At 34.8% G+C, this 21,542-nt stretch overlaps 1 protein-coding gene across 8 annotated transcripts in view; it reads right to left on the reverse strand.

Moving 5' to 3' along the window:
• Positions 1 to 21,542, reverse strand: part of RNF38 (ring finger protein 38) — a 242,399-nt gene that overhangs the window by 23,858 nt on the left and 196,999 nt on the right. For all 8 annotated transcript variants that reach the window (XM_074200436.1, XM_074200439.1, XM_074200437.1 and 5 more), the window contains 4 exons: positions 12,720 to 12,910; positions 4,025 to 4,238; positions 1,917 to 2,084; positions 523 to 693 (listed from right to left, as the gene is read on the reverse strand). In XM_074200436.1, the coding sequence (XP_074056537.1) occupies positions 523 to 693; positions 1,917 to 2,084; positions 4,025 to 4,238; positions 12,720 to 12,910 (744 nt within the window). The remainder of the gene's footprint in view (positions 1 to 522; positions 694 to 1,916; positions 2,085 to 4,024; positions 4,239 to 12,719; positions 12,911 to 21,542) is intronic.

Below are 21,542 nucleotides of genomic sequence, written 5' to 3' on the forward strand. Positions count from 1 at the left end.
ATAAGGAGTTTGAATATTATAGAAAAGAGATGAAATCCGGAGTAATTAATTGGAGACAACATAACCAAAGGCAAGTTAAAAGGTACACTGTTAAAGGTCACAGGTGCTAGATGACTCAAACTTAGACCTTTAAGAAAGCTGAGATTATTAAAAGAAAAAGAGAAGTCAATATTAAAACACTGAATCTAAGGCTTAGGGTGATCTTAAAAAAATTTATTCCTGCCCCCAAACTCCAAAAGAATTTTTATTTCAGTTTACTTTTACTACCGGGACCACAAAAGAATAGCAAAACAAAATTACAAAATATCATTAATACACATAAAGCAGAAATTCCTTATTAACTTCAAGTGAATCTGCATTAATTAATAAAACTTCTATTGGTATATACTCTTTTTTCCCTTACTACAAAACTTTAGTTTAACAGATACATGCATATTTGTTCTACCAAATGACAATTATATCAGTTCTGCACTTAAATTTTTGGGCAAATTTATAGGTAAAAAAATAAAAGCATATACATACCGATCGTGATTGCTGTGTTTGGAAGGGGACAAACTGGCCAGGTGGTGGCAAATGAGGAGGATGATGTGGAGAAAGGTGAGGTGGATGTAAAAGAAATGGATCACTGGAAATAAGGGGTGGGAATGCAGCATATGGTACTGGTAAGTGCTGGACAGAACATGCTTGAAGCATCTGTAAGAGAAAAGACCTTCATTTATTTTATGTTCCTAGTAAGAACTGGATATTCAATGATTTACATGAAAGAATACAGCAAAAGAAAGTCATTATATCAGAGAAAATGAGTAAACTACTGAACTACTTCCAAAAGATAAAATTAATAGTGAAATAAAACAAATGAAGAAAGTTCAGAACATGTTATTAATTAATTAAATTTCAATGTTGAAAACTGACATGACCATTAAAACTCATAAAATCACTGGTCCTTTTTCTAGTCACCCAAGTTGGCAACCAAAGAAACAGCAATGACTTCTTTTCCCTAATTACCTGCTTGTTATCAAGTCTTTTCTATTCTACCTTTAGGTCACTGCTGGCTATGATCTACTTGATTCTTAAGTGTTTTTAGACAGGAAGGTTAACTTGCTGCCACCTGGCAGAAGTGATTTAGCTGGAGGACCCTTACTGAAGGGAAATGAGGAAAAAGAAAGAATGTAGCAGTACCCTAGAATGCATCAGATGGTTGAACACTTATGGAAAGGAGGAAGGGATAAGACTAGATCAATTTATTAAGCATATACTGTGTGTGAAATACTGTGTTAAGCACTAAGGATACAAAGATAAAGCTAAACTAAACAATACTGAGGATGGCAGGTAGGGGATGGGGGCAGGATTATGCAATATACACACAAATAAATTAATAAAAGACAATTTGATAAGAAAGAAAAACAGGGGTGTGGAGGAGAGGAACAGATGCAAAAGCGAGAATCTAGGAAGAGATTCCAGCAAGAGGAATAAAACCATGGAAAGGACCTGAAGTTGAAAGATGGAATGATTAGGGAATGGCAAGTAGCAGGTTTAGTTGTAATGCAGAATGCTTCAAGGGGTACAAAGTGAAATAAACTAGAAAATATGGTATGGAGCAGAATATAGAAAAGTAAGAATATTTTAACTTAGCAATTAACTGGGAGCTCCTGAAATTTCTTAAGTCAGTGAATGACATGGTTAGACTTGTACTTTGGTAGCTATATCAAGGATGGACCCACAGCAACCCAAAACTAACTGCAGGATCAGGGTTAATCTCCAAAGGCAATAGGAAGTTACAGGAGTTGAGAGCAGAGATAGAATCATTTTCCAATTCTCTCTCCAGAGCTTGGTATAGCTTTAGAAAGTGTTTTTCTATCCCATTTCATGGCCTATAACTGCTAAGCTCTTACTAGCAGAACTAGATGAATACTTACGGGAGGAGGCACACTACAGACAGGAAGGTGCTGCCCACTGAAAACCACGGAGCATCCTGGAACCTGCTGTGTATTGCAAGCAGGGATGTGCTGGCCAGTGCAAAGTGGAATTCCATGTGGAGCAACTGTTGTTACAGTATAAGAAACTGGGACTGTGCCTTGATGAAGCTGCAACCAAGAGTGAATACATTAATGAGCACTAGTACCAGATGAAGTATAGAAGTCTGTTGAAAATATTGAGGCCAATGGACTTAGTCTCAGGAGATCTGGATTCGTGTGCCAGGACTGAGACTTTTAAAGCTATGGGAACTTTGGGAAGTTTTTCTTCACTTCAGTTTCCATCTCTAAAATGAATCCTTTAGATTAGCAACTGCCTCCAACTCTAACATTTAGAATTGTTTTCAAATGGCTGTTTTTATATTCTTCATTATTCCATTTTGCCTTTATATCTCCAACACTTAAAACAGCATCATCAACATCTGTTGAATCCTAGGGCTTCTCACAGAAGATCCTCTACCTTCTTATATAATGATCATCAGCATTATTTATAGGATACCTGCTATTGCCAGGTACTATATTAGATGTTTTACAAACATTACCTCATTTGATACTTTCAACAACCATGAAAGGATAACATTTTATCCACATTTTAAAAATGAGGAAACTGAGGCAAGCAATGATTAAGTAATTTGCCTAGGGTCACACAATTAGCATTAGCTCAAGTCTTTCTCACTCCAGGTCCAATGCACCAATCACTATCTAGCTTCCAGGGAATTAGTGAACAGATGTCCTTGTCTGTTTACAGGTGAGCAATCCACCGAAATAAGTTTTTTATAATTAGGTTCCCTTTGGCTCTTCTTAAGATCAAACTCTCAAAGAAAACTATCTTGCCAAAGAGACAAAAGCTTGACATCATAGAGCAAATTCAATATTCAGACTAAGAAATAGAGGTTGTCACATTTCCCCTTACACTGGAAAATATGTGTATAAAGGTTCTATGAAGATTCTAAATGATATAGAACACTATTGTTCTATTAGAAACCAGGAGGGATGGGAATTCAGGGAAGCCTGGAAAGATTTGCATGAACTGATGCTGAGTGAGATGAGCAGAACCAGAAAAACACTGTACATCCTAACAGCAACATGGGGGTGATGATCAACCTTGATGGACTTGCTCATTCTATCAGTGCAACAATCAGGGACAATTTTGGGTTGTCTGAAATGGAGAATACCATCTATATCCAACTGTGGAGTTTGAACAAAGTTCAAATTTAGAAAATTTAGAAAAAAAAAATTTAGAAAACCCCCCCTGCTATCTTATTGTCTGATCTTTATCGCTTATACTTTATGTTTCTTATGATTTCTCTTTCATCACACTCAATTTGGATCAACGTACAACATGGAAACAATATAAAGATTGACAAATTGCTTTCTGTGGGGGTGGGGGAGGGAAGTGAGATTGGGGGAAAAATTGTAAAAACTCAAAACAAAATCTTTAATTAAAAGTTAAAAAGAAGATTCTAAATGATAGGTCAATGTTTTATAGTTAATATTTAAGAGATAGAAGTTGGTTTTCTTGATTCTAAGGGATAGTGAAAAAGCCCTCTATCCATTAGACCATATTACCTCATGGGAAAGAAAGAATATGAATGACACAAAAAGAACCTCTCAAAGATCTGAATAGTATTATCTGAATATTATGATCAAACAATTTTAGGTTGAATGGAAAAGGAAACTCTCACTCTATTATCCAGAATGGGTGAATTTTTTTTAGCCTGACACACACAATTGACTTTGAACTAAAATAAAACCAAAACAGTTCCCTTAGGTCTTTTCTGATTATTTTCAACTCCTTAGGAGATTCTTTTCCCCTTTAATTGGAGAGTTCTAATAAAGTGAAACTGCCCATTTAAAAATATGATTTTTTTTCATAACCCAAACATTGATTTTTAAAATTTAGCTGCAAACTCAAGATATCCTGTGTATGCAAGTTAAATAGCTATCTTTTTTTTTGGAGGGGGGGGTAGGAGGAGAGGGATTAGAAAATTTGTCAAAAGGAAGAAATCTCAATGAAGTGTGTATTTAATAGGAACATTTCAGCACAATACCTGGTCATGTATGTCAACCATCACTGCATTCTGCTGAGGTGGATGAGCAGCAGGATGTAACATACGTGGCGATACATTCGGAGGATGGAAGGCTCGAGGCTCCTCTATTGCTTGCTGCTGTCCATATGAAAGATGGTGATAGTTTTCATCTTGACTAATGGAATTATGTCGAGAAAGACGATCCCTCCTTCCTCTCTGGCGTCTAACAGGAGGACTGAAACACATTAAAAGTGAAAATCAGACAAATTATTTAGGCTGCCAATGGAATCCAGTTCATTATTTCGGTTGTCAATAAAATCCTTTCATTGTTGGTTACTATGTAAGAATTTTGGGGGATGAATCTGTTATTTTGCTAGACTTTGGAGTCTCAGCTTGAGCAAGGGCTTATTTCTTGTGACATGGACCCATTGTACTCACAACCACATGCTGTTATATAAAACATTTAGGATTACAAAGAAAAGCAATTATATAGAAATAAGTTATCAAAATATTCAGAAAACAAGTTTATAGGTTGTTCAGAACAGATCCTAGGAAACTGCTTATGGGGCACTAATGGGTTAAGTGATTGACTCAGGTAAACTCCTTGAGATTAGTGATGATTTTATTCTTTCTACCTGTATCCCAAGGGCCAAGCATAGTGTCTGGCTGATAGAAAGTACCTAAAAAAATATAAATCTTTGTTGACTGAATATGGAATATATATGGATCTGAAAAGTTCCTTGTAAATATTAGGCCTGTCTTCCACCAAGTTCTCTCTGAGAACTTACCTCTCTACCAAGCTCTCTCTGAGAACTTACCTCTCTACCAAGCTCTGAGAACTTCTCTATCAAGAACTCTGAGTACTCAAAATTTATTATAAAATTTTAAGCCTATTATTACTCTTTGTAATAGGGATCATAGGACAGAGCTGCTAAGAGAGATAACATGATAAAGTAGACACAATACTAGATGTGTAATCAAATAATTCTACTCATTGCAATTTCTTTAACATCGTGCAACTCAATTCATCTCTTAACTAAGGCTCTAGTTCCTCTCATCTATAAAACCAGGATTAGAGAGATTTGGGGTCTTATGACCAATAACAGAAGACTAGGAAAATTATTCTACGGTCCTCTCAAAATCATCTTGGAAGAGGAACTAGTACAGAGGTTTCAGATTCTGAGACAGGATGAAGCCTAACAAGATTCAGTCTTGGGAATGAAATTGGAGAAGTTCATTCTGAGAAGACAAACTCTTTTCATGCTCTGTAATTTCCAGGTGGCTAATGCTGAGTTAGCCCTTGCCTAGGAATCTGTGGCTACAAGCAAAAAGCTCAACTCTGTCCCGACCTAGAAAGAGGGAAACGGTAGGAAGGCAGCACTCTATCTAGGACTGCACTACAACAGCTTTCAGGGATAGAACTAAAGAACAGAGGGAACTGCTCTGCATGAGGGGCTTGTACTAGGCTTGGAGAAAAGAGACTGAGGCTGATGAAAAATGAATTCTACAAGTGTGGGAAAAGGGTAAGACAGCTTGAGATTCAGTCCTAGGAACATTATCAAAGAGGAGGGAATCAAAAAGTGAGCAGCAGGATAACTTACAGGAGGAAAATGATCTCAAGTGCCAAAGATCTCAAGAAGAAACATCACTTAAAAACTCAAGAGCATAAGCAGATAATTCAACAGGAAAAGCAGAAGTAATGGTGGCTACCTAGACATCTAAACAAGTACAAATGTATCTAAATAAAAGTTGTAAGACAAAGGAAAATGAACCAATACCTCAAGCTTCAGCAGGATGTTCCAGAATGGTTTAAAAAAGAAAAAGTCTTGGAAGAAGTTAAAAGAGGGAAAAAAAGTAAAATTATTCACTCTGCAGCAGAACTAATTAGAAGAGGAAATATATGAAACTAAAGTATTAAAGATCCACTTAGAAAGCAAGAGAGAACAAGTTGTTGGAAATGTAAATATCCAAGTAAAACACAATCTGGAAGAAAAGAAACAAAAACCATTCACTTAACAGAAGGGAGAACTGAGGTCAACAGGGGTAAGGATTTGTCCAGGGTCACATAGCTAGTGTCTCAGGTTGGATTTGAACTGGGAAAGATGAATCTTCCTCAGTTAAGGTTTGGTACTCTAACCACTGTGCCACCACCTAGGTGTCCTAAGATTCTTTTTTTTTTTTTTTTAGGTTTTTCCAAGGCAAACTGGATTAAGTGGCTTGCCCAAGGCCACACAGCTAGGGAATTATTAAGTGTCTGAGACCGGATTTTAACTCAGGTACTCCTGACTCCAGGGCTGGTGCTTTATCCACTGCACCACCCAGCCACCCCCTAAGATTCTTTTTTTTAGGTGTTTTTTTTGCAAGGCAAATGGGGTTAAGTGGCTTGCCCAAGGCCACACAGCTAGGTACTTATTAAGTGTCTGAGACTGGATTTGAACCCAGGTACTCCTGACTCCAGGGATGGTGCTTTATCCACTGCGCCACTTAGCCACCCCTGCCCTAAGATTCTTAAAGAGTTCTAATACTAAGATATTCACTACACAATGTGTTGCTACAATTCAATATATTAAGTTTATAGATCAGGCATTTAAATATTCAGTAACAAGAGCACTGTATTAGTATATACATGGAGAAAAATTTATATAAGATCTAGCCCCTATCCTCAAGGGGACTAACAATACAATAGTTCCTCAAGGAACTAACAATACAGTACAACAAAAAACAACACTGGAGGGCTATTAGAATAAAATACTTGCAGTGAATGAATTTTATGGAGTAACAAAATGGGATATATGGAGGGGAATTCATTACTGACTGGGAGGCTTCAGAGAAACAAGGAGATATCTGAATCTAAAGGGCAGGCATTTCAATTATAGGTATCTAAGAAAGAAAATACATGTAAATATGTAACGTGTTTCTGGGGTGCAGAATTGTTAAGCTAGAGTGAACACAGACTAAGTAGATAAGAGAAGATAGATTAGATAGAATTGCAAAGACAGTTTGCTATCATGTTGTAGAAGGTCTGGTATATAAGATGAAGTCACAAAGCAATTTTAAACAGAGGACTAACATGCTCAGACTGATGCATATTAGAGCAGTAGTGGGTTATGATTGTTTGAAAATGAAAAAGAGTATGTAAATGTGTGTATGAAGACTTACAAGGAGGTTACTACAAATCTTAACGGGTAACTGAATTCACCAAAGCACTTAAATATGGCAGGCCTTGTGGTAGGTGCTGAAGATACAATACAGAAAGCGGACAGTCTCAGCCCTCACTTAAGCAGTTTATATTCTACTGGAATGGGAATCAAATGGGAAACAAAATGTATGCAAAAAATAGAAAATTAAGATTGGCTGAGAACAGCGCATTAAAAATTTAGTGTTATACTAATCACACAATTAGACATTAAAAACATTTTTGCACAAATAAAACCAAGCAACCAAGATTAGAAGAAACACAGAAAACTAAGAAACAATTTCCTCAACTAGTGTTTCTGATAAAGGATTAATTTCTTACACACACACAGAGAGAGAGAGAGAGAGAGAGAAGAGAAGAGAGAGAGAACCAAGTCAAAATAATAAGAATACCGGTCACTCTCTACCTGATAAATGGTCAAAGTATATGAACAGGCAGCTTTTAGATGAAGAAATTAAAATTATCTATAATCATGAAAAAATGCTCTAAATCATTATTGAATAGAGAAATGCAAATTACAGCAACACTGAAGCATAACCTCACAGCCCCTATCAGACTGGCTAAAATGACAAAAAAAAGAAAAATGATCAATGTTGGAAAGGTGTGGGAAAAGTGGGTTGGTGGAATTGAGAGATGATCCAACCATTCTGGAGAGCAATTTGGAACGACAAAAGGACTATTGTACATACCCCTTGATCCAGTAATAGCAGCCTTAGCTAGGTCTGTATCCTAAAGAGATCGTTAAAAAAACACACATGTACAAAAATATTAATAGCAGTACATTTTTGAAATGAAAATTGAGGGGATGCCCATCAGTTGGAGAATGGCTGAACAAATTGCAGTACATGAATAGGATGAAGTATGTACTATTATTCTGTAAGAAATCATGAGTGGACAGATTTCAGAGAAGCCTGGGAAGACTTATATGAATAATGAAGAGAGCAGAAACATGAAAACATTGTATGTGCTCTTTAACAGCAACATTGTGTGATGATCAATATGATAGACACAGCTCCTCTTGGCAGGTTCAGTGATCAAGCACAATTGTGATGGAAAATATCATTCAGATCCAGAGAAAAAACGATGGAGCCTGAATGCAAAACCAAAGCATACTATTTGCACTTTTTAAAATTTGTTTCGATATTTTTTTGGTCTCCTTTTTGTTCTGATTCTTCTTCCAAAACATGACTAATATGGAAATATGTTAAACATGATTGCACATGTATAACCTATGAGATAACCTGATGTCATGGAGGGGAGAGTGAAGGGAGAGATGTACAAAAATGTGAAACTCAAAAGCTTACAAATAGATGCATGTTCAAAGCTCTTTTTTGCCTGTAATTGAAAAAAAGTAAACACCAAAAATACAAAGCACCAGGGAAGTGACAGGAAATGTATATTATCTAACTCACCTAAAGAATCACCTCTGATAAATAAATAATAAAAGAGGGAGAAGAATCTTTTTAGTGATATGAATGTTAATAATGAACAAACTTACAATTTAGTAGCTATTAGGCTGTCAAGCGCTGTGCTAAGCTGAAGGGATTCAAAGTCACAAGGCAAACAGTCCCTTGTCCTCAAGGAGTTTGTACAGTAACATCAAAGACAACAGAGATAAAGAACAAAACATAAGGGGCAGCTAGGTGGCGTAGTGGATAAAGCACCGGCCCTGGAGTCAGGAGTACTGGGTTCAAATCTGGTCTCAGACACTTAATAATTACCTAGCTGTGTGGCCTTGGGCAAGCCACTTAACCCCGTTTGCCTTGCAAAAACCTAAAAAGCAAAAAAACAAAAAAAAAACAAAAAAAACAAAACAAAACATAGAAATTCTGGCATGGGGTAGATGGAAGGCATCAGGAGCTAATGGGGCCAAGAGATATCTCTACTTTATAATAGAGGCAAGGAAGGACTGCCTAACAGATAGTGGACAGGAAGTACAAAGGCAAAGAGATGAACAGTAAGAAAGCCAGTTTGGCTATACTGTATAGCGCCAGAAGAAAAAAGACATGGAATAACTGTGGAATGACATGGAATAAATGTGCAAAGGAAAGATGGGAAGGAAGGGGGCAGACAGTTTAAAATACCAAAGAGATTATATATGAACCTTGAGGGCTTACATTTGATCTTACTGAGAAGGGCTGGGAGGGTGACATGTCACCTACACTTGAGCAGTTGTGTGAAGGATAAACTGGAATGAAAGAGAGTGAGATCACTTTAGGAGGCAATTGCTACACCCAGAAAGAAGTGATGCTGGTCTGAACTACAGTGGCTGTAGTATGAGTAGAAATATGGGAATATTTCAAGCATATTTTAGAAATGGAAAAAAGAAGATGTAGTAAATGACTAGAATGTGGAATCAAAGATGGTAAATACTGAATCAGGTGCTTACCTTTCCCCCCCCCCAATTTATTTTTGAATTATACAATTTCCCTCCCTTATCTTGCTTCCTTTCCCCAACCCCCCCCCCAAGGCAGTCTGATAGTTTTTACATTGTTTCCATTGTTTTGATCAAAATAGAATGTGTAGAGAGAGAAATCAGATCCTTAAGGAAAAAAAAAGTAAGAGATAGCAAGATAACATAATAAGATAATTTTTTTTTTTTTAAATTAAAGGTAATAGTCTGGTCTTTGTTCAAACTCCACAATTCTTTCTCTGGATATAGATGGTATTCTCCACCACAGATATCCCAAGAATTGTCCCTGATTGTTGAGTTGCTTATCTCTTTAGAGGGGTAGGTTTATAGAGAAAGATAATGGATACTATCCTCAGACACAGTGAGTTTGAGATACCTATGGGACATTTAGTTGGAAATGTCCAGTAAGCAGTTTGTGATGCAGGAATGAATTCAGGAGAGAGATGAGGACCAGAGCTGGGAGTCTCTATATAAAGATGATTGATTAAATTAATGGAAAATAAAGATCACCAACAGAGAAAGTAGAGGGAAAAGATGAGAGACAGGGCATGTTTGTAGACAATGAGAAAGAACAATAGTTATGAGGGATAAAAGCTGGGAGTAATAATGGGAGCAATCTGTCAGAGGAGACAGGAGGGGATAGGAGCAGGGGGGGATCTGTAGAGAAGGGCTAACTCCATCAGATTGGAGTAATGAAGGTGACGGCAAGTTTTATCATCTCTGTGATGCTGCACATCTATAGTTCCTCACCTCTCTAAGGAAAAGAGTCAGGTATATTCTCTTCTTTTTTGAATCAAGTTTGGTCATAATTACAGAGTTTAGCACAATGCTTGATACCAACTAAGTGCTGAAAAGATACTTCATTCATTTTATAGCATTTGAATGAATCTTTTTCTATTTTTCCTCCTGACTTTCATAATTGTTATATAGAAATGCTACTCATTTTTGTATTCTGATTTTGAAAATTAATTTTTTATTGGTTATTTGGTGTTTTCCAAGCAAATCATCAAGTCATAAGCAAATAGATAATTCTATTTATTCTTTAGCTATGGTAATGTCTTTTTCTTCTCTTACTGATTTTATTAGTACTTCTAGAATTATAGCAAATAATGATGGTAGAAGGTAGTGATCTTTGCTTTACTCCATCCCCAATGCACACAATAGCTTTAATTTTTTGATGCACATTTAAAAAATTTTTTTCTAGATTTTTTTCAAGGCAATGGGGTTAAGTGGCTTGCCCAAGGCCACACGGCTAGGTAATTATTAAGTGTCTGAGGTCGGATTTGAACCCAGGTACTCCTGACTGGAAGGCCGGTGCTCTATTCACTGTGCCACCTAGCCACCCCCACATTTTAAAATTAAATTAAAAAGTGGCCCTTCTAAGCCTGAACTCTGAATGGTTTAGAGCTTTCAATGCTTTATAAAGAAAAATTAGCTTAGCCTATATAGCATATATTGAACAGTGCACCAAGTGCACCTACATTCCCACAACTCCAAACAATTGTCATTTTTCTTTTAAAATCTGCCAAACTGATAGATGTGAGGTAGAAAATCAAAATCCTATTAATTTATATTTATTTGGATTATTTGTCCTTTGGGGAAAATTTTCATAGAATTGTTAGTAGTTAAAGAAAAAATTCCAGGTATCATCTATTTGAATAAGTTTCTTATACATCGGGATATCAGATCTTTATCAAAGAAATGTCCTACGAAGACTTATCTCCCAGTTAACTGTTTGTCTGAATGTGGGAAGCTAAAGGATGCAGTGGCTAAGGCAAGCTGTGTAGCCAGGAGAAGCTGAGTTCAAATCCAACCTCAGAACTTGACACTTATTAGCTGTGTGACCCTGGGCAAGTCATTTAACCCTGACTACCGCACAAACACAGCCAGCACTAGTCATTTTGTTTTATCTGGCCACTGAACCTAGATGGCTCAGGAGGAGAAAGTGAGCTGGTAATTTTGCAAAGTATGCCCTCACTCAAATTCACATACATGTTATGGCATCATCCCCTTGATGGCATAATCTTCTTCAAATATGAAAGAAAAATAACAGGAATAATAATGATAATTCTTAGTGCATTTATTTTGTTTACACAAGAACTTTTCAATTATATATTATCAAAATTGTCCTTTTAACCTCTTGTGACCTCTTTAATCCTTGTTTGATTGATAACTCTCTCTCATCCAAAGCTGTGGATGTTATCTCCTTCCTTCTCTAAATTGTTTACAATATGACCTTGAACATCTAGGTTATGAAACTATTTAGAGATTATTTTGCTTTATGAGTTGGAAATACTGATGTAAACCTAATTTCTCCTAGACTGCTTTCCTGTTTTCCCAGAAGTTTGTCAAAAGTATGTACTGATCTGAAAAGACTACTGTTTGAATGTTATTCATTATACTACGTATTTACCTAATCTGTTCCACTAATTTACTATTTTTTTTAACCAAAAACCAAGCAGTGACAGCAGATGGCTGATCATGAATTTGCTTTCCATTTCCTTCCCGCCCCCCCCAAGACAATGGAGTTAAGTGGCTTGCCCAATGCCACACAGCTAAGTAATTATTTAAATGTCTGAGGCTGGATTTGAACTCAGGTACTCCTGACTCCAGGGTTGGAGCTCTATCCACTGTACCACCTAGCCACCCCTGCTTTCCATTTTTTGATAGAGAAGTAAAGGATTAGAAGAGTAATAGCTAATATGTTGTTTTGTTTTGCCTGGCAATACTTATTACAAAAAAGGGCACTTAGGGGTGGGGGTAAATGGGTAGTATTAGTGATGCAAAACAGAGAAGGAAACACAAAAAAGAACATTGATACATTTCAAAATTTAGACAAAGCAAGGGGTTTTTAAAAAAACTATTTCTTTATAATAAAAAGGCAAAAAAACAACGTAAACACCAAAAATTTCCACACACTTGAAGTTTTTTACCTCCTTCAAATTTTTATTAGAAACATAAGGAACTATCAGGTGGGAAAAAAGACAGATGCTGCTCAAACTTGTGAACATTCCACAGTTAAGGGAAAAATAATTTCTAATTAAATTTCTTTGATTTGAGAGAAAATTTCCAAACAATATTATGAACAGAAGAATTCATCTACTAACCTGCGTCTGTTGCGAGCAGGTGTGTTGCATCGTTCCCCTGAGAAGTGATGCTGATTAGGTCGAACTGAAGGAGGCTGCCTATTTGATGTCATCTCCCATGGTCGCATTGGTGGTGATGGGGCTGGTGATGCTGTATAATCAAAGACTGAATGAGAAAGCCGCTGTCTCTTGGGACTTGGGCTGTCTTCACTCTGCCAACATAACCAGACAAATACAGTGGGTATAAAGCTCCTCAAATGAAACATTCTATATTGTGTTAGAAAAACGATACTTTCAAATTTTATCTTAAAACAAAAAGATAATTTTTTTTAAAACATATATTTTTAACAACAAAGTAATTACAAAATTAATTTACAATAGATGCAATATTTAGCTAAATCATTTACTTTCATTACTCAGACCATAAACATACATACGATATTTGTAAAAAAACAAAAAACAAAACTTCAAATAAAGGAGTTTTCTCCCTCTTCTCTGTACTATGCTTATTATTGCAGTAATAAAGTTTAAGTAGGAAAAAAGTGAAAGGAGATTTTAAATTATTCTATAAATACTAGTGATCTACAGTTGTACAAAAACTCACAAAGCATCAGGACTTCGATAATTTACAAAACTTTATCCTAGAAAAATAATATAAATCAATTGCGTTTAGTTTCAAAACCGAGTTAGTTATCAGGTAAGTATGACAAAACTCTAGGTTATAGCATTACCAAATGGTGAGCATCTTGAAGTGCTCAATCCCCTCCCCCCCTTTTCAAAAAGATGAAGAACAGAAGCAAAGAAGGATTAAATTATTTGCCCAGTGTCACAGCTACTAAGTATCTGAGGAGGCCACATTTGAACTCAGACTTTCCTGACCCCAAGCCCAGAGTGCTAAACCTAACTGCACCCCTCTAGCTGTCTCAATTTTTTATTTTCATTATTTTACCTCCCTACTCTCTGCCCACAAAGCAACAGACCTGATTTTCTCATAGCATTATCAAAATTAACACAAGTTAAAAATAACGGTTTTTTTAAAATTCTAGAAGACTAACTAGTTAGTGAGATATAATATTAGAAGGTATAACAATATAGGAGATAGTCACTGGACCTGAACTCAGGGAAGATCTACATTATACGTAACCCCTTGGGCAAGTGTTTGAAATTACCTTATTTGTAAAATGAGAGGGGGCTGAACTCAATAATCTCTAAAGTCCCTTTTAGCTCAAAATCTATAACTCTGTTACATATATTAATTCTACTAAAGGGTAGCTTCAATTCAAACTGGACAAAAATAACACTTTGGTTGTAAATTGGATATTTTTCATTATCACTCATCACTTCAAAAGCAGGTATATTCACAGCATTCAGAAATACTGATTGAGAAATTTCAAATGTTGAGGCATACATAAGTTAGTGATTTCATTGAAACTGAAATAAATGCTAACAAAATTGCTAAGTAGTTATAATTTGTTACTTCAAATTATTTAGCCTAATATTAGGCTATTTTCCATTTATATTAAATGACAATATTTCCTTTAAAAATTACTAAATAACCTATATGACCTTGAAGACTCATCTTTTGAAATCCAATTATATTTTCATTCTCTGCACTGAAAACAAAGGAAACAAAATTCACACTCATCAACATTTCTTTTATTAAAAAGTAATAGTATCAGGACCTTAAAAAGACCTTGTCTACATTTTTCACTGTCTGGTTCAGCTACTTGTATGGCTTACAAGGAGAGACTAATTATACATTGCGGATGCTATGTTTTATTAGAACTAATTTCATTGGGCACAAAAAAGCATGGTTATCATTAAATAGTAACCATTTCCTTTTTATTTTTGTTTTGGATCATAAAACAGGTTCAGGGTCCTGCAGAATCCTCCTGGTGTAAAATTCATCAACACACCAAATACATCTGATTGTTTTATGCAGTCATGTCTAACTCATTGTAACTCTTTGCCATTTCCTTCTCCAACTCATTTTAAAGATGAGAAAACTAAGGCAAAAAGGGTTGTGTCTTGACCACGGTGACATAGTAAATATCTGAGGCCAAATTTGAACTCATGAAGATAGTCTTCCTGATGCCAAGCTCTGTCTTACTGCATACCACCTACCTATTCATAAATCTGAAATATGATCAAATTCTTAGCCAGGTTAACAAAATGAGAGTAAAGACTGCCATCCTACCAGTCCCCCCATTTCCAAATATCAAAACCAATTTTTCTTGGCAATTAATTTAACTTGTTATCCTAAAAGCATATGATGGAAAATAGCCTAACAACACAATGGTTTAGGTGGGATGACCAACATAAAATCAGGGCTAGTCCATCTCCTATTTGTATAGCCCCAAACTTTGGGGAGGAGACTGGGTAAAAGAGGAAGATGTCATACATCTTTTATATATTCAAACAGGAGGGAAGAGAAAATTCTTAAAGTTTGACTATGTTAGTCTAAGCCATCAATTTGCATTTGTATTATATTTTAATTCTGGCTGTATGTATATGGGAGTAAGAGGAGAAAAGTGAGCAAGAATGAGGGAGGCCATGATGACATGTAAACAGTTGTATTTTTATATAGGTTTAATATCATTGACAAGGAAACTGACAGAGATTTAAGCAACTTACTCAAGGTTAAACAACACTAAGTGTTGTCAAGAGAGATTCACCTAGGTTTTCCTGATTCCAAGTACACTACTGTAGCCACTAGACTCCAAAATAAAGTACACACACACACACACACACACACACACACACACACACACAAACACTGTTGCTAAATAACTGTAGTTTGAATTGTGTTCAAGTAGTCGTGGCTACCAAAATTTCTTACAGCTAAGAAATGATTTTATGGCTTAGAATAATAATCTATATACTGAAGATCTGAACAGCAAACTCAAAGATGTCTAAATTAGCTATCAAATTACTTTTATGAGTTAAGTGTTTTCAATGAAAATGAGTAATCGAGGGGTGGCTAGGTGGCGCAGAGGACAGAGCACCGGCCCTGGAGTCAGGAGTACCTGAGTTCAAATCTGGCCTCAAACATTTAAAATTACGTAGCTGTGTGGCCTTGGGCAAGCCACTTAACCCCATTGCTTTGGAAAAACCTAAACAATAAACAAATAAATAAAATTAAAAAATGAGTAATTGTATTTTTCCTCCCTTGGCTTTAATAAGGAAACTAATTGTATCATAAGAAACCTAAAAAGGAAGATGAAAAAAATTAATTTTAGATCTAACAAAAACAAAATTAGATGAGTCAGATTTGATACCCACACATAAGAATAGGTTTGAGTTGCCAAATAAAAGTGATTTTAAAAAATACTATCAGTGTGACTTTAGGCAACTACAATGCTCTCTGACCTTAAGTTTCTTCAATTAATACAATAAAGAAGAAAGGGAAAGTTGATATTCACTAAGTTCATTTTCAGTTTCAGTCCATTATCTTGCTTGTTAAATGTTAAATGAATGGAAAAAGGAAACAGCATTTAGTTGTTTTCACTTGATGTATACATTTAGGTCATCCTAAAGAAAACCAGGGCTTACTGGGAACTGTAATACACTGTAATTAGTTTGGTTTGGCAACTATCATTTTTTCAAAGTATTATAAATTAGCTCTTAAAATGAATTAAATATTTTAGTTTCATTTTGGAAATTTTGTAAGAAATATTGGGATGTTGCAAAATCATGAACAGAAAACACAACTCTGAAAAAATTCGAAAATTAAATGGGTTGGAGACATGTTACTCTTTGCCTCAGAAATTTCAAATTGCTTCAAAGCAGTAATATGGTACCTGTAATAATAAATTTCTTATAAGTTCCCTCAAATGAACATATCTCATCAATTAAGGAATAGAATTCCAAATATTTAACTACCCTCCTAAAATAGGAAATTATTTACAAATCCTCTTCAGAAAGAGAAAAGTCACCATTTCCCCCCTTTAATCTACCCAATCTAGGCATGGAAATTTTATGGTTATTCTCTATTAAGGGTTCCAAATTAGCATAGGCATACCTAGATTAGCACAATACAAGTGATCCAAAAAAGTCTCAGCAAGAAATAGAATTTTGGTCATTTAAAATGCAGTGGGAGTATAATGTAACTCTGCAGTGAATTTTGATTTCAAAAGAAATTAATAAAACTGTTACTAAGCACCTACAATATAGAAAGCAGTTAACAAAATACAAAAACTAGATCTTTACTATCAAGAATCAACTGAAGGGGCAGCTAGGTGGTATAGTGGATAGAGCACCGGCCCTGGAGCCAGGAGTACCTGGGTTCAAATCCTGTCTCAGACACTTAATAATTACCTAGCTGTGTGGCCTTGGGCAAGCCACTTAAGCCCGTTTGCCTTGCAAAAAATAAAGCCCTAAAAAAAAAGAATCAACCGAGCACATTAAAGTTTTCTAAACTTTTGGATGCCCTCAGGAAAAGTATGAAGTTGTTTCTTACACAAGCATCTACTTTCTCCCAACAAAAACAAAGTTCAGAGAGAGACAGAGAAACTGACAGATGATTTCACTCTAATAGCAAATGCAGAATAGTTATTTGATAAGGAAGGTAAAAATTTCAAGGGGCACTTGTGCTATTGTACCCTCATGATGTTTACTGCACCTGTCTAAAAACGAACTTTATTAGTACACATTTACTGTGTCCTAAGCAATGGGTTAAAATCTTGGGATACAAATTTGAGATGCAGTAGTCTCCGACTTCAAGAGACAACAAAACACATAGGAAGTGACAACCCACAAAGTTGTTTGTTTCCTCTTCAGTAGTAACACCACCATTATTATAGTTCTAGAGCTTGAAGGGGGAGGAAGAAAAGGGTAGACTCCTATGAAAATACTCAAGATGATGATCTGGATGTCAGTGAAGTATTACTGGAGATTCCTAGATGTAACAGGCAATGTGAAACACTAAACAATCAAGATGATGTGGGCCACTGGTCACAAGACAGATCTGAAATGGTTAAATTTCCCAGGACATAGTCAACATGCACAGAGACTCAAAGTTAAGCCATCTTTGTATGGATGTTACAAATATCATAAAAGCACCTACATTTCTCAACTTTATCATTCATATTGCTAAATATAAGAAACTAAACTTTGCTAAATAAAAATGTTGAAAATAAAAGCAACCTTACAATATCATAAGATCAGATAATTTTATTTTTCAACAATTAAACATAATTATCTGCAAATTTTTGTATAGTTCTAAAATTATTTTATGAGATAATAGTGAGATGAACTATATACACAAATGAGTAGAGTATAATGATGGTAAAGATACTAAAAATATACTTGAAAAAAATAGGATAAATGTTCCTAGAAAATGTAGTAGTGTTACAAATTCGATTTAAAAAGTAGAATTCAACAAAATACTTTATAGGAAACATTTATTCCAGGAAAATTTGTATCATTTTCCTATTCAGGCAAATTAAATATTTAAGCACCTTAAAAGCAATTATACTTAGATACAAATGCAGATATTTATGATGTTACTGAAGGATCAGATTTCTTGTTTGTTTTTGAGTTTTTGGAATCAATCAAGATCAAAGCATTAGGGTAAATGTGAACTCCTGACTCCAGGACCAAACTCTATTCATTTTACCAAGTAGCCGTCCCGTGAAGGTCAAGATTTCCGATTTTCAAATAGATATGGATTATGAAATTTAATTCATTTAAAGCTGAAGGAATGACTATGTCAAATATGCATGGAAAATTAAGGACTATATCTGAAAAGCAACTAAAAGTTTTTGAAATTATTATCAAACTCAAAATAAGTTAACAAGCCACTAAAAATAGGAATGGCACACTCCATGATAAAACTCAATAAAAAGACAGATGATTCTCACAAAACTTTCATGTATGAGGAATGTAGAATGATGGATACTGGAATTTTCATTCATCTTTTTGGGACATGAATATAATCTAAATTTTGCTTTTTTCTATTCTTGTTATCTTCTTTTCTTTCAGATATAGTGTGAATCAATGTCTCAATAGCAATTGGGTGACTTCTAACATGAAGCTCCTTTATGTACAGTTCTCTATTACCACAACCGAACCCTTCTACAGACCCCTCCATGGCTCTAAGTGGTTGGGAGCCAGGCAATTGAAGGTGTATTAGCGTTTGGGCCCCTCCTCCCCACCCCACCCCCAACAGTCCTGCTGCAGCAGAATAGAACTGTATAATTCCTGGAGTCAGAGGGACCCGAGTTCAAACATTTAAATAATTACCTATCTGTGTGACCTTGGTCAAGTCACTTAACCCCCACTGCCTAGCAAAAACCAACTAAAAAAAGAGAACAGCCTTTAAACACCTGTTGAGGAATGAGATTTTGCCTTATTTTTTTTTTAGCTGACCATTTATCTTGGAGACTAAATCATTATTTGAGAAATCTGATACATTGATTTTTTTTCTCCCTGTCAACATTTCAGTTATCAGAGGTATATAAATTTCGTTTGTGCTAAAGCTTTCCAATTTTTTTGTAATTAAAACTACTTTTATCATTTATAACTACCTGTATCCCTTGTTTAGTTAAAAAATTCATCAATTCAGAGTTATAAATGATCCACCTCCTGTTCAAGTTATTTTTTATGGTATGATCTTTCATTGTGTTGGTCAGAAATCAACTTTTTAAAAATTTATTATGGAAAATAATGCATTATTGTTCAAAGTATAATTTATGGCACATTACAGATTTCCTAATTCTTATTCAATACAGAATTCTTTCCTAAAATAATGTTTTTCTGGTTTATTTAAGTGACTTGTTGAATTTTATTATTTCTGATCCTCCCATCTAAACTGTTTTATTGCTCAGTTCTTCTCTCTTCTGTTAGAGGGAATATATCAAATGCTTTTGATGATTTCTGTTTTATAACATACTTTAAAGCCTAGAAGATCTATTCTTCCTATATCTTCTTCCTCCCATCCTCTGCATTATTTTCTCTGACATTCTACACCTTTTGTTCCTCATAAATCTGGCTATTATCCTAAGTAGAAATTCAAAGTTTCTCTTTGTAGCCTGATTAAGTATGGCATTAAAACTAAACTCACTGTTGTAGTACTGTCATTTTTATTAATTGCATAGTCCAACCATAAGCACTGAATAATTATTTAAATATTTAAGTTGTTCTTTACTTCTTTAAGTAATATTTTATAATTGAACCTAGAGAGCATGCCTTAGTAAATTTACTTCCAAATATTTTATGCATTATGTAGTTATTTTGAATGGGATTTCCCTTTCTATAATTTCCTTTTGTATTTTATTAGTATACAGAAAAATACTGTTGCTTTCTATATATTTGTTCTGTACCCTAATAGTTTGCAAATTGTCTCAATTAGTTTATTTGCTAATTCCCTAGCATATTCTAAGGATGCCACAATGTTATTAAATAGATTTTTCTTCTTAATGTCTATTATTCTGTTTCTAAATAGTTTCTCTAGGGTTATTACTATGACTAGCATTTCTATGAAACACAACTGATTCTTCAACATAGAAGAAAAAATTCTATAAAACAGTGAAGTGACATTATTGTTTTACTGCTAGTATTTAGAGGAAAGGCTTCTAGTGTATTCCCCTATTGCTTATACTAGTTGCTTTTGATTTTAGATACTTTAAAAATTATTTCTTTCAAATGAAAAAAACATCTTGCTAAACTGTAGCCCCCCCATATTAGCGAGTTTTACTTTGCCAAAGGCTTTGTTTTTTGCACAGATTAAAACACATGGATTTTAATATTTTTGTTTTTAACATGATTACAATGATTTTTTCCCTCCATAATGTTGAAACAATGCTATAGCCTGGGTATAAATCTAATTTGTCTATGATAAGTGATTTATTAGGTAAATTACTATAGCCATATAGGTTTTTAATTAAAATTTATGAAATTATATTCATTTAGAGATAGTATCTTTCTCTTCTGCACTTCTGTGCATTTATTTTTCTCATTAGAAGAGTTTAGTAGTATCACAATTTTTTTTGAATCATCTTGAATAGAATATTCAAATAAATTGTTAAGAGTTTAACAGAATTCTCCAGTAAATCTATCAGGACTTGCCCTTTTTTCCCCCCTTGGATAATTCCTTTATAGTTTGTTCTCTTTCCTTTTCTGAGACTGGATTAAGATACCCATTTGGTGTTCTATTTGAATATTTTGTATTTTTTAAGCCAAGTCTTTCCTATAACTATGTAATAGGTTATGAGAATCTTTTTATTTTTGTGATTATTTTCAGTTTTTCACTTTTGTTGTTTTATTGATTTAATTTCTGCTCTTTTTAATCAGATCAGCTAAAGATTCTTTTTTTTTAAAATTAAGTCTTTAGATCATTGCCCCAATATAAAAACTTCCTGAACTGTCCCCCAGGCCAATTGGACCCCTGGCTCTTCTCATGGTCAATTTCTTTCCCATATGTCTGAGAATCCCCCACTCTGGCTCTATGCCTACCTACCTTTCTAGTAGCTGGTTGTCCCTAAAGGTCTAAATTCCTTTTTTTTTGTTTGTTTTTGGAAAGGTTGATGCAATGGCCACAGAGGCACAATATTCTTTTCCAGAAAAGCAATCTTAATGTGCTGATTATAATGTATCAAGATTAAGTTTTTTATTAGTTACCTCTAACTAATGCTTTCAAAATCCGTGCAGGTTCACACAAGCAATTTTTAAAAATACCTTTTTGCACAAATATTCACAGTTAAGAGACAAAATTTCTTTTATAACTATAAGAAGAGGGTCAAAATTAAAGTAACTTAAAAAGACTTCTTTATAAAGGACAAATTTTCATTTACTACAATTGAGATAAAAACTTCATTCCTCAAAAGTATGTTGAATGAAGTACAA

Source organism: Macrotis lagotis, chromosome X (assembly GCF_037893015.1).
Source record: "Macrotis lagotis isolate mMagLag1 chromosome X, bilby.v1.9.chrom.fasta, whole genome shotgun sequence".
In the NCBI taxonomy this organism is placed as follows: Eukaryota; Metazoa; Chordata; class Mammalia; order Peramelemorphia; family Peramelidae; genus Macrotis; species Macrotis lagotis.